The sequence below is a fragment of the Anabrus simplex genome, chromosome 10, assembly GCF_040414725.1.
Source record: "Anabrus simplex isolate iqAnaSimp1 chromosome 10, ASM4041472v1, whole genome shotgun sequence".
Classification (NCBI taxonomy): domain Eukaryota; kingdom Metazoa; phylum Arthropoda; class Insecta; order Orthoptera; family Tettigoniidae; genus Anabrus; species Anabrus simplex.
The window spans coordinates 20,305,274-20,318,314 of NC_090274.1; the positions used below are offsets into that span (position 1 = coordinate 20,305,274).

The window sequence follows — 13,041 nt, forward strand, 5'->3', positions numbered from 1 at the left end:
AAACCTGGCGCCGGCACATGACCCACTCCTCTCGAATAGCTCAAGACTTTACGTCCTGATCCAACAGACGAATCACCATTAACAGCGTCATATGCCCTCACACCATATAAGACCAAAAACGGCTTCCTATGCCCTGGACGTAAAATGGCTCCTTGAATTGTGTTCTCTACCTATCTTTTGTACGTTGCCTAGCGACAATGACTCTATGCATTTAGTCTTGGTGACAGCACGTTGGATTGTCATATCCCAATACATGTTTTCCGATGGTTTTTCGTTCATAACTCACCAATGAAAGCGAAAGTGAAAATTCCGGCTTTGAGGTGCATTCGAACCTCCTTCCATCTACCCATGTTCAAAAGTTTAGATCTCTGCGTGCTGTAGATTTTTCTGGACATAGCACACACGCAAATCACAGACAGACAGACAGACAGACAGACAGACAGACAGACACACACACATTTCCTTTTGTTGTTATAGACTAGCAGGTGCGCGTGGCTCCACCCACATTTATTAATGCAGTCATTTTTCTAAAATGTCGTTTTCTATTATTTTAATATTTCACCCCCTTTCAACCCCCGCTCGTAGTGGTGTCTTACCCTACAGTTTTCTTTCCCAAACAGTAAGTCATATGAGTATCATGTTTGGTTGAGAGCTATAATGGAATATGCACACGTACATCCATGATCTCGGTCATTTTGGACATTCCTTTCACCGTTTCTAACCCCCATCCTGATTGGGAATGAACTTTGGCTCAAACGGCATCCAGAGTGTCACGGTTCATCTCAGCTACCCCAAAGACTATGAACTCACCATTGATATCGCCCACTTTTAGGATTTTTATATTTCACCCCTTCCTTTAGGGGTGTTTAGGGATTTCTTGCCCCTACAGTAATTTTTCCAGATATTAAGTCATATGAGTATCATGTTTGGTTGAGAGCTATGCTGAAACATACACACACATTCACCCGTAATCTGTCATTTTTGACATTTTCTTTCTTTACTCCTTCTCATCCCCTATGCCATGGAGACTGAACTTGGACTTCTCATTTTTATATACCGTTTAATGAAGAACAAGAAGAATAGTTTTAAGAAACACATAATAATTTTTACATACTGTTGGTTAGGCAACCTGCTGATCAGACTTGTCATGCGGTTTACTTACCTTCCCCTTTTTCTTTTTTTACCCTTCTCGCCCCCTATGCCGAACTACACATCAGATTTCGTTCAAACCACTTCCTAAACACTCCCAGGGGTACTAAGAACAAAGTTGTGGAATTTTAAGCGAAATTGGTCCAGTAGCTTTGGGTCTATTCAAGACGTGTTTTTTAAGTAAGGGCCGTTTTGTTGTAGACACTTGTAGTTCGCGCACGCACGCGTGCTGTAATGAGCACGTGTGTCGTGTGCCGGCATGCCTCGGGAACAATTGTGCTCAGTTGCAGCTCTGTTGCTAATCTGTACGGTTTTGTTCTGTACTTGCTCAAATGTTCAAGATTTTTGACTTGCCTGCCCCGTGCGAGGTTTGGTCAGTGATGCGGTTTTTGTTGGCAAGGAACCTGTCTGCTGCAGACATTCACCGACAGATTTTAGAAGCGTACGGTGCTAATGCTATGAGTGAAGGCAAAGTGCGTAAGTGGGTACGAGACTTCAAAGATGGCCGTGACAACGTCCATGATGGGGCCCGCTCGGGTCGGCCATCTGTGATCACAGACAATTTGGTGGCTTCAGCTGAATATTCGTGAGGACAGACGCTTCACAATAACAGCTCCCTCAAATGCCTTTCCTGACGTGTCTAGGCCGTGAAGTCTTGGTTATTGGAGCAGGCGGCAAGTTTATATGAGGAGGGTATTCAAACTTAGTTGTAAGGTATGATAAGCTGCCAAGTTTGTTAAAAAACTTGGCGGCTATGTTGAAAAATAGAGTAAAGTATGTAGAATCTGCAAATAAATGTGGTGTTTGAAAATAGTCTTTCGTTGTGTAGTTATTTTCAAACGGCCCTTACGTAAAAAACATGCCTCGTATATACTGTACCGGGAGGTACACCGCTATGCCGCGCATTCAAAACTAGCGCCTAAATGAACTCCATTGGTAAAACAGTGAAACTGAAACTACACCAACTTGGAATTTTAATCAGAAGATGTCACCACTAAAATATTGAGTAATTTTGTTACTGTGAAGTTCCCTAAACGGACTGAATTTCTCCTAGTTTTGTTTGCTATACATCAAGAAGTTTGGACATTTTTCCACAGATGACACCACTAAAAACTATGATCATGCACCCTGGTGCGAAGTGAAAGAACTTGTAATTTAAAGAAGTTTTGTATTTCTAGTTTTTTGTAACTGATTGATATTCATTTATTTTTGGGTTGGCAATGTTTCCTTTTTATTTCTGCCAGTTTTGAATCCAGCCAATCATTTATTTATGTAATTAATGATCCACCTATCACAGGCTTCTTCTTCGATTCTGAGTGTAACTTTGAAATTGACCAATAAAATTGCGAGGGTGTGGATGGTTTAGTCGTGAAAGATCTCGAACCTTCCCTGAGGGTTTATAAACTGCGGCTTTTCACGTCTCTTGGCCATTTGATCGTCATCTTACTGAGTGTGTATGTGTCAAAGCAGGAGGTGGGCGGCCTCTTTCATCGGTCAGCAGAACATCTACAAGGTAATGGCCACATAACTTCTTTCTTTCTTGCTACTTCCGCAGTTTAACCCGAGGGAAAGGTCCGACTCTTTAGTTATGTAACAAGCTTTTCTAAAATGTAACTTCTTCCGGCTAATGTAAAAACCTTCACCAATCTTTAACTATAAACCGGGGATAGAGAGTGAATTACCCTCTCGAGCTCCCCTTCATCTTGGTTTGAGGTGACTACTTTTATAACTGTTTTCCATTCTGTAATGTGTTAATGTAATTCCGTACGAGTCACCTCAATACTTTGATATACCTAGGTATAAATATAAGGAAAGATCTTCATTGGGGTAATCACATAAATATGTTGTTGTTTGTCCAACCCTTGTCCCGTTTCCCTACGGGGTCGGGTATGAGGTGAGATGAATTTGTCGTGGCGGTTTTTTATGACCGGATGCCCTTCCTGACGTCAACCTCATCAGAGGAGTTAATGAGAGATGAAATGAATGACGTGATATATGATAGTAGGGAGAGGGTGAAACCCGGTGCCGGCACATAGCCTACTCCTGTCGAATAGCACCAAGGGGTCTGCTCAAGGCTTAACGTCCCCATCCGACGGACGAATCACCATCAATAGCGTCATATGCCCTCACTCCATATGAGCACTGCGGAGAGGTTTGGAATTTAATCCAGGCTTTTGGCACGCAATCTAGTGATTAGAAATTGTATACCACCACCTCCCCTACCCTGCCGGCCAACATTCTGATGGTGAAAATTTTTTCGACCAACGGGACTCGAACCGGCTAACCTCGGTGTTAGACCGTTTTTAGACTTCAGCGCCTTAACGATCATGGCCACCAGGCGGGCTGGGTAATCACATAAATATGATTGTAAATAAAGGGTACAGATCTCTGCACATGGTTATGAGAGTATTTAGGGGTTGTAGTAAGGATGTAAAGGAGAGAGCATATTTGTCTCTGGTGAGACCTCAACTTGAGTATGGTTCCAGTGTATGGGACCCTTACCAGGATTACTTGATTCAGGAAGTGGAAAATATCCAAAGAAAAGCAGCTCGATTTGTTCTGGGCGATTTCCGACAAAAGAGTAGCGTTACAAAAATGTTGCAAAGTTTGTGCTGGGAAGACTTGGTAGAAAGGAGACGAGCTGCTTGACTAAGTGGTATGTTCCGAGCTGTCAGTAGAGAGATGGCGTGGGAACACATCAGTAGACGAATAAGTTTGGATGGTGTCTTTAAAAGTAGGAAAGATCACAGGAATTCAAGAGGACAAATTGGGGCAAATATTCATTTATAGGAAGAGGAGTTAGGGATTGGAATAACTTACCAAGGGAGATGTTCAATAAATTTCCAGTTTCTTTGCAATCATTTAAGAAAAGGCTAGGAAAACAACAGATAGGGAATCTGCCACCTGGGCGACTGCCCTAAATGCAGATCAGTAGTGATTGATTGATTGATTGATTGATTGATTGATTGATTCATTGATTGAGAATAGTCCCTATTTCATCGGATTAGAGCCCTGTAAGTTTTAAGTTCATTTTCTTGGAGCGCAGTGAACGCCTCCATTCACTTTATGTTTTGGCCATTAATTTAACCTGTTATTATTTTTCCATGAAGGGGCCATGTAAGGCCAAAGAGTGTAAGAGTTTTGGTGTTGCCTTGAGTAGCTTGAGAAACTGAGAGCCTATTAGCTCTTTTTCAAGTTTTGTAATTGTAAAGAGTGCCTCTGGAAGGGAGCAAGGGCTCCATGAATTAGGGGATTTCTGCCCTCAAATAAATTTGTGCTCTTTTGTGAATTTGAGCTAGGAGCTCGGAAATTGTAAAGCGAAGGGCGTAAAGCCCAGGATTTCTAAAATCACAAAATTTTGGGGTTTCCTTGTCTGGTTTTAAGTTTGTCATTGTACCTGATCTTTCATTGTCATGAAAAATTGTTAAGTTTGAAGTCCTAAAAGAAATATAACCTTTGTAAAAGTTTCAAAACAATTCTTGATATTGTAGTTAGACCCATTCATCCTGGCACCTTCTTTAACCTCTTTCTGCTCCATGGGTATCCCCGGAACACATACAAACATTAATTTTTATATATATAGATAGAAGAGTGTGTTGTTGAAATTTGGTGCAAGACAGGTAAAGAGTTGAATGATAAAACACTCATCACAATCACCTTGTTCTAGTGTAAGTTCTCAAAGTTTTCTTCCAATTTGAAGAATGCACCTCAAAGAGAGAGAGAGAGAGGGGCCAAACACTATAATACTAGCACTTGAACAATCTTCCTGAATTTAGTTCAGTTGAAACAAGTGTGAACAGAATAATATTGATAATAATTTTCATTACGGATCCTTGAAAAAGTTGAAAGAGCAAAAGCTATATCTATATCAAAAATAAGTTTTTAAAACCTGCCTCCGATAGAATTTCAAGGATCTCTAGCAAGACCAAAGCTAGTTTCAAATATATGTAACTTTTTTAAGGTTACAATAAATACGTATTGAATAGGTGGAAACCTTTCAGCACTTGTTTTACATTATATTGCTCTTCAGTATGGAATAATATGAAATTTATTACCTATGAGACCTGTTTGTGTCAGTGCAATATAAAGCCAATTGTAAAAAAAGAAATTATAGAGTGCAACTAATACACGTCCATTGATTTTATGACCATTACATTAACGTTATGTTAATTGATCATTCACCCAAGATGTCTTCTGCAGTTGCAAATTAAACTTGAGGGAAGAGCAGTTTGTATGGTGTTTTGTATTCCAGGCAGGTGCTGGGTGGCATGCTGGGCAGTGCCATTCTCAAGGACGGGAACCCATTCGCTCTTCACTACGTTATGTTCATCCCGACTCTCATGGGACAGGGTACCATAGATCAGCAGGCCTACTGGATTGAACGAGCGTGGAAGCTGGATATGATTGGGACCTACGCTCAGGTAAACACCCTGCTTCACTTGTTCTTCTTCTCCTCCTCCTCCTCCTCCTCCTCCTTCGTTCTGGAGCTGATGACAGGTCAGGTTCTGTTCCATAGTCGTAGTGCTGCAGGATTTCAGACTTCATTAATATTGTTTTTCCAAATTTTTTCCTGTGTAGCAGTGACTTGGGCTTGTAGGTCGCTCTCAATCTGTTTAGCCAAATGTTTTCTAGGATGCTGTCTTTTTAACTTTCAACTGTGCTGGTTGCTGTTGCCATCTGTTTCCTCATCTGCCTTTGTTCAATAGTTGGTTCTTCATCACATGTACTCATGGAGAGCAGTGTCAAGTGTCTCACTTCAGATGGGTCCATACACCAGATCTAATGTTATCCTTGCGCAGGCAAATGTTGCCGCAGTCTGTCCTATCCTGTTATGTTTTCTGCGGCACTCAGTACCTCTGTCTTCTCCAAGATCAGTGAATCCATTGTCCCTACCTAAAGCTCATATTTAATTGTGTAGTTGTTAAGTCTTGAACTAAGAGTTCATTGTGTGGAAAGGTCAAGTGCAAGTTATCGGTCTTGTCTGGAGTTGAACAGCAGTCATGATTGTATGGAGCTGTGGTGTGTGAGCGACCGTTCCAGGTAAAGACTGCCAGCTCAGGACAAGAGACTAAGTGTTGATCCTCGTTTAAATTAGTTCAATAAAACAGTGAAATTTCATCTCAAAAATAGCACTGCATGTGAGAATTGATGGCAGCACTTCACTTGGTCAAGTGGTCTAGTCCAGTGAAGTTCAGAGTGTGGTACATGCATCACTGGGAGTACCCAGGTTCGTCTCAAGGGGTACACAAATTTATCATAGCTTCTGTTTTTTCCTAAGCAGTTCAGAAAAGAGTTGAGCCAGCTCACAGGGTCTCCTTCCTGAACTATTAATTCTAAAATATGTATCGGTCGTACCTCTCTTAAGTTCTTCACAAACTTGTGTTATTGGAGTTACTCAGTTCAGAGATGGCTCGGAGTGAGGCATTTTAAAATCGCAGTACATAACTGGTGTAGAAATAAGGTAACTTATTTTCAGGAGCTGAATGATTCGACAATTTCCTTGATGACCAATAATTCGGCGAAGTTACCGGCATCTTGACTACTGTGGATAGCACGTTATTGCCTTTGTGTTTGTTAGGTTTACTTATTTGTGTTAATGTTCTATTTTCAGACAGAGCTGGGCCACGGGACATTCATTCGGGGTCTGGAAACCACGGCTCACTATGATCCTAAGACCAAGGAGTTTGTGCTGAACAGTCCTACGTTAACATCGTACAAGTGGTGGCCTGGTGGACGTGAGTATCTTAACCACCCTCCCTTTTCAGAGGAATGAAGGTATCAGCCTCACAAACCATCTGAGCGTATAACATCAATGGTTGCTTATATCAAGCTCGCTAGTTTAGAGCTTTTACAGTGAGCGGGGGGGGGGATGTTTGTGTTTTGCATGTTGTTGGGAATGTGATTTGAAGTTTGTATGGAAAAGTTAGGGGTTATGGACGTTTCAGTCCTGTGAAGATCTTTCCTTGTATTTGGCCAGAATTCGAGGCTGGTTTGAGGGTGTCAAAAGGCATTCTGTGGTTTCTTGTGTTAGATCCTGCCGTATGCTCTTGAGATAAATATCTTCAATATTTTAATGTACAAATATATCTGTGTTTTTACACAATTTCATTTATTTATTCCACAGTGGGTCAGACTGCAAACTATGCCGTTGTAGTGGCTCAACTTCACACACAAGGCAAATGCCACGGCATCCATCCGTTCATTGTTCAGCTTCGTGACGAGAAAACTCACAAGCCTCTACCAGGTATGTACTGTACTGTACATTGGAAGTTGAATGCATATTAAGTCGTTTGACTTCCCATTACAGTTGTCTGACTTACTTTATCACAGGCATTAAGATTGGCGAGATAGGCACCAAGCTGGGAATGAACGCCACCAACAATGGATATCTGGGATTCGATATGGTACGAATTCCTCGGGAAAATATGCTAATGAAGAACGCTCAAGTCCTGGAGGTAAGTGTTGTGTGCTCCTGGGAGCAGTTGTGAAGGATTCCAGGTCTATGGTGGAGTGAGAGATACCCGCGATCGAACCTTGGAGAACACAGATCTTATGTAGGTCCCAGATCACAGAGACTAGAATTGACGTTTGTTGGCATTACAGTGTCCCATAACCATCTCCTTTGTTCTTCAGATGTACTTTTGGTCTTATTCAATTCCTTATTCAGTTTCCTACTGCATATGTTTTCATAGGCTTTTACCCACTTATAATTAGAACATTTTTGTGAAGTACGACATAAATATTTGATAGTTTTTATTTACATTCACATTTTAATTTCTCTGGTGTTTTCTGATAGATCTCACAGAGACGAATGAGAGAACACCTCATTTGTCTCGGCCTGACATCTGTACAACAAACTACACTGTGAGGCAACTGACTTTTGACAATCAAAACTTGTATTATGTAGATCACTTTAACCCCCCCCCCTTATTTCACTGAGGATGGCTCAAACGAGTCAAAACATGATTGAATTTTATTGCTCCATCTAATGTTGTAATTATGTTTTGTATTCAATAGGGATGTATCACGCAAAACTTGTCCGCTAGGCAGCGTAATGGTAGTACCCGGTATGCGCTTTCCGCTGCTCGATTGTTTTACACGAGACTTATATGGAGTATTCCTACAATCGCGGTAATCGAAACGAAACTTTTGCTTTAAATGCATTAAAATGGAGTTACCACATTCTGCTAATGTTTTCAACAAGACGGGGAACGGTATAGGTGCAATGACGATTGCGGATTTGAAAGCAGAATTGAAGAAAAGGGGCGAAAAAATATCTGGAAAAATGCAAGAGTTGATTGAAAGGTACCAGTAAGGAATAAATGCAGCAACTCCTTCTTTTAGCGTTTTTGTTAAGATTGAATTCTTAAAGTACAAATAGCATTTTGAAAACATTCCTAATACGGTATTTTTTCTTTTCTTTGCCGGTGATATGTGTACATAAGGCACGACATTGGTGTGACAGCAGTGCCTGGGGCTACGTCCAGTGCAACTGAACTTCATTTCCGTGTAGCGCACGAGTTTCAGGATCATGTTTTGGACCATAAGACAAATACCGGTATAAAAATTTCAAATTTGGAAGTAGTGTTCAGGAAGTCTGAAATTGATGGTGCTCCAGTGTCAAATTATAGGTCACTGTGTGATTCAGGGTACCGTACCGCACACGGTGTTATGGCTGTTTACCTACTTCTATATCTTCTTGTTCTCGGAGTTATTTCCAAGGTACCGGTGCCATACCATGACAGTATCGAAGGTACAGCGTTCTCCTTAAGTCTTCGTCTTTCGCCTAAAATTATTGAAATAGGTCATATTGACTTTTCAGAATGTACTACCTTATTATAAAATTATTTCTTAATTAGTACTAATTTGCTTACTTACCAGTTTCAGTACTGACATAAACTTCAACTGTAAAATGTTTCGAGCAGACTTTGATATTAGGAGTCATATTTTTATTTCGTAGGTCCTGCCTACGAATCACATACAACCATTTTTACGGAAAGCATCTTGCTTAGGAAATGGATGGTATGAATACGGTCGACTTTGATTGTGGGACATTGGGACACAGCAATTATTAGGCATCACAATTTTCTTGTCATCTTTGTTGTCGTAACGATATATTAAATCTTCAACTTCAGCATTTAACTAGGTAACTACCATTAATAACGTATACAAACAAATGACGATCGATAAGCGCATACCGGGTACTACACGTGAGACATCTATCGGTAGTGTTTCAATACATCCCTATTAGGAGGATACATTTAAATTTTTCCTTTGTAAAATCAAAACTACAGTTTATGAATCCTCTTGAATCTCTTTTCATTTTTTTTCTTCCAAGGGAATTTTGTATATTACCAAAACTATTTACAATTATGCTGGCCCCGTGGTGTAGGGGTAGCGTGCCTGCCTCTTACCTGAAGGCCCTGGGTTCGATTCCCGGCTTGTTGTTGTTTTTTGTTTTGTTTTTTTTGTTCATGTCCATCCATCCCTTCTTCATGACATTTAAAAAAAATTTTGGTCAGTGGATGATTTTGAATTTTTTTTGTTGTCATTTCATTTCGTACCATTAGGGGCCGATGACCTCGATGTTAGGCCCCTTAAAACAACAAGCATCATCATCATCAGCATCGATTCCTGGCCAGGTCAGTGATTTTTACCTGGACCTGAGGCTGGTTTGAGGTCCACTCAGCCTACGTGATTAGAATTGAGGAGCTATCTGACTGTGAGATGGCGGCCCCGGTCTAGATAGCCAAGAATAACGACTGAGAGGATTCGTTGGGCTGACCACATGACACCCCGTAATCTGCAGGCCTTCGGGCTGAGCAGCGGTCACTTGGAAGGCCAAGGCCCTTCAAGGGTTTGGGTTTATTTACAATTATACAATTGGATGTTGCCACCTAATCAGTACTGTATATAGTGTTGAATATATTTATATTTAAAATGTATATATGGAAGACTACTGCCAGGTTGTGTAGCTCAGACGTTGAGGCGCCGGTCTTCTGACCCCAACGTGGCAGGTTCGATCCTGGCTCATTCCGATGATATTTGAAGGTACTCAGATACGTCAGCCTTGTGTTGGTAGATTTACTGGCATGTAAAAGAACTCCTATGGGACTAAATTCCGGCACCTCGGTGCCTCCTAAAACCGTAAAAGTATTTAGTGGGACGTAAAGCAAATAACATTGTTATTGCAATCTAGTTTCGATCCATGGATCACCCTTAACTGCTGTATCACATCGCTAACAATTAAAATAGCACATTCACTTTTGTTAAAAGTCACTCTTCCCAAAGTTCTATCATAAATTCACAGTCTTAAAATCTAATGACACATTTGTAATTCATTTCTATTGATATGCTACATCAATGTCTTGATAAATGGGGCATCTCTAATATCATGTGAAAACAAAACTACAGTGAAACCTCATTAGTATAATGCCCAAGGTAACTTAGCTAAATATGAAGTAAACAGTCGAATCAGCAAAGCAACACATTTTTACCTCCAAGTAAGACAGCTACTGTGGGATAAACAATACCACTCAAAACCAAGATGACACTGTATAAATCATACTACACCCCTATCCTCACATACAGCCTGGAAACCGCTACATTAACAAGAAAGGACAACTCAAAACTCCAAGCTGCAGAAATGAAGTTCCTACGCACAATGATCCAGAAGACCAGGAGGGATAAAATCAGGAATGAAAAAGTCAGAGAAGACGTAGGACTAGAAGACTCCTTACTCCAGAAGATCCAAAAGGCAAGACTGAAGTGGTTTGATCATGTGAAAAGAATGAGTGCCAACAGGTCTGCAAGAAAGGAGTATGAAAGAGAAATCAGGGGAAAGAGACCAGTCGGCAGACCTACAGAAAAATGGATAGACTTAGTGAAGAAGGATGTAGAGGAGAGGGGTCAGGATTGGGAGCGGATTGTGAATGAAGAATGGTTCATGGACAGAACAAAATGGAAGGGGCTCGTATGCCACACCTGGGAAACTGGAGTTGGTCAACGATGATGATGATGATGATGATGATGATGACGATGACCTAGTTTTAATAATAATCATCACCACCACCACCACCACCACCACCACCACATTTCTCCCAGCTAGTCTCAGGAAGGAAGCAGGTGCATTACGATCACTCTGAGGGTCCCATGTCCTACATAATGTTTTGTGTATAACTTCTGGAGAGGAGCGTGACCATGAAGTTCCCTCAGCTTTTACCAAAAATCAGTACCAGATTAATTCCTTGGATCATGCCACCTACAGTGCCTGGATTACACATTACCTTCCTCTTCTCCCCTCCACCCATCCCCCCTGCCCCACACATCGCAGGCGGCTCCATGGCCTGTGTACAGTAAGAGGATAGATTTTTACTTTTCACACTTATACCATATTGGTCCACATGCATGACTATGTTCCTTTTATGTTTAAATGTACTTATAAAGTTGGGAGATAGTGGGTTCAAACCCCACTGTCAGCAGCCCTGAAGATGGTTTTCCGTTGTTTCCCATTTTCACGGGGCTTTACCTTAACGCCACGGGCACTTCCTTCCCACTCCTAGCCCTTTCCCATCCCATCGTCACCATGAGACTTATTTGTGTCAGTGTGATGTAAACAAAAAAATCTACAACTACTACTATTTTTTTTGCTATTTGCTTTATGTTATCTTATGGTAGCATAACATTTAAGATGACTCTTTTTTTTGTGAAGGTGTGTTTTTATTCTTCTCCAACTGTTCTGGTTTATACAGTGGGAGTCACCATGCACATTGCAGCAGAGCTCAAGTTCACGAATAAACCAATTCCCCAATTATTTCACGTTGCAGTTTTGGTCGTAATTCCAGTCATGGTGGACGTGTGGAAGGGAGAGTGTCACTGTTACTTCAGTTAAATAAAGGAGAGAGAGAGAGAGAGGGGGGTTATGGTACGAACGTCACGTTTCGGGTTTTATGAATGAAATTGGGGTTCATTGCATCCTTGTCATCAGAATTGGCTTGTGGATCAGAGGTTTGAAGGCATAATGCAGGTCTGCTTACTTGCTAGGGTTTTCACTGCTGGGTGAGGACAGTGGATATAAACACTGCCTCGGACTACATGGTAGTTGCGAGTGTAAAATGCAATGCCTCTGATTGGGTTCCCTGGGAGCGTTTACTATAATATTGGTAACCTTGACTCATGTGCTCCTCTGTGCTGTGTTTAAGGATGGGACTTACACCAAGTCTAAGAGCGACAAACTGACCTACGGCACTATGGTCTTTGTGAGAGTGGTGCTGGTACAGGACATGGCAGGCTATCTCTCTAAGGCTGTGACCATCGCCACACGATACAGTGCGGTACGCAGACAGTCCGAAATGAAGCCAGGGTAAGTGTATTCTTTCTTCTGCTCTTCAGGTATCGTACTCGTCACGTAAGGTTGTACACTAAAAGACAAATATCGCCACCCTATTCTCTTAATGGCTCATCACTGCTGCCAACTTGACTAGTTACATATTGAAATCACGAGACATAACTATCAACAAACTAACTTCAATGTAAGTATCAATAATGGTGGTTCCCGTACCCAAGAAAATGGTAAGAAATGATCAATCAAGATATTAATAATTAAGTCAGTTTTCAAGCTTAATGTGGAGTGAAGAAAATATGCACTCTCTCTCACCCTCGCTCAGTTTAATGTTATAAATTTCTGCCTTTATTTTGATATACTTCTTCTTTTCTAGCCTATTTCAATCCACTGCTGGATATAGGCCTCTTCCATATGCTTCCTTCGTCTTCGGTCTTGAGCCACTTGGAACCAGCATGTTCCAGCCAGCAGCTTTGTCATTGAGCCATCTCTTCTGGGGTCCTCCAGTGCCTCTCTTGTGTTCCCATGGTCTCCACTGAACAATCCTAGTC

The 13,041-nt window shown here is 41.3% G+C and overlaps 1 protein-coding gene across 1 annotated transcript in view; it reads left to right on the forward strand.

Moving 5' to 3' along the window:
• Nucleotides 1-13,041, forward strand: part of LOC136882056 (acyl-coenzyme A oxidase 1) — a 76,135-nt gene that overhangs the window by 22,844 nt on the left and 40,250 nt on the right. Inside the window, exons 3-7 of the mRNA XM_067154559.2 lie at nucleotides 5,402-5,570; nucleotides 6,761-6,884; nucleotides 7,274-7,393; nucleotides 7,480-7,604; nucleotides 12,351-12,511. Of these exons, the coding sequence (XP_067010660.2) occupies nucleotides 5,402-5,570; nucleotides 6,761-6,884; nucleotides 7,274-7,393; nucleotides 7,480-7,604; nucleotides 12,351-12,511 (699 nt within the window). The remainder of the gene's footprint in view (nucleotides 1-5,401; nucleotides 5,571-6,760; nucleotides 6,885-7,273; nucleotides 7,394-7,479; nucleotides 7,605-12,350; nucleotides 12,512-13,041) is intronic.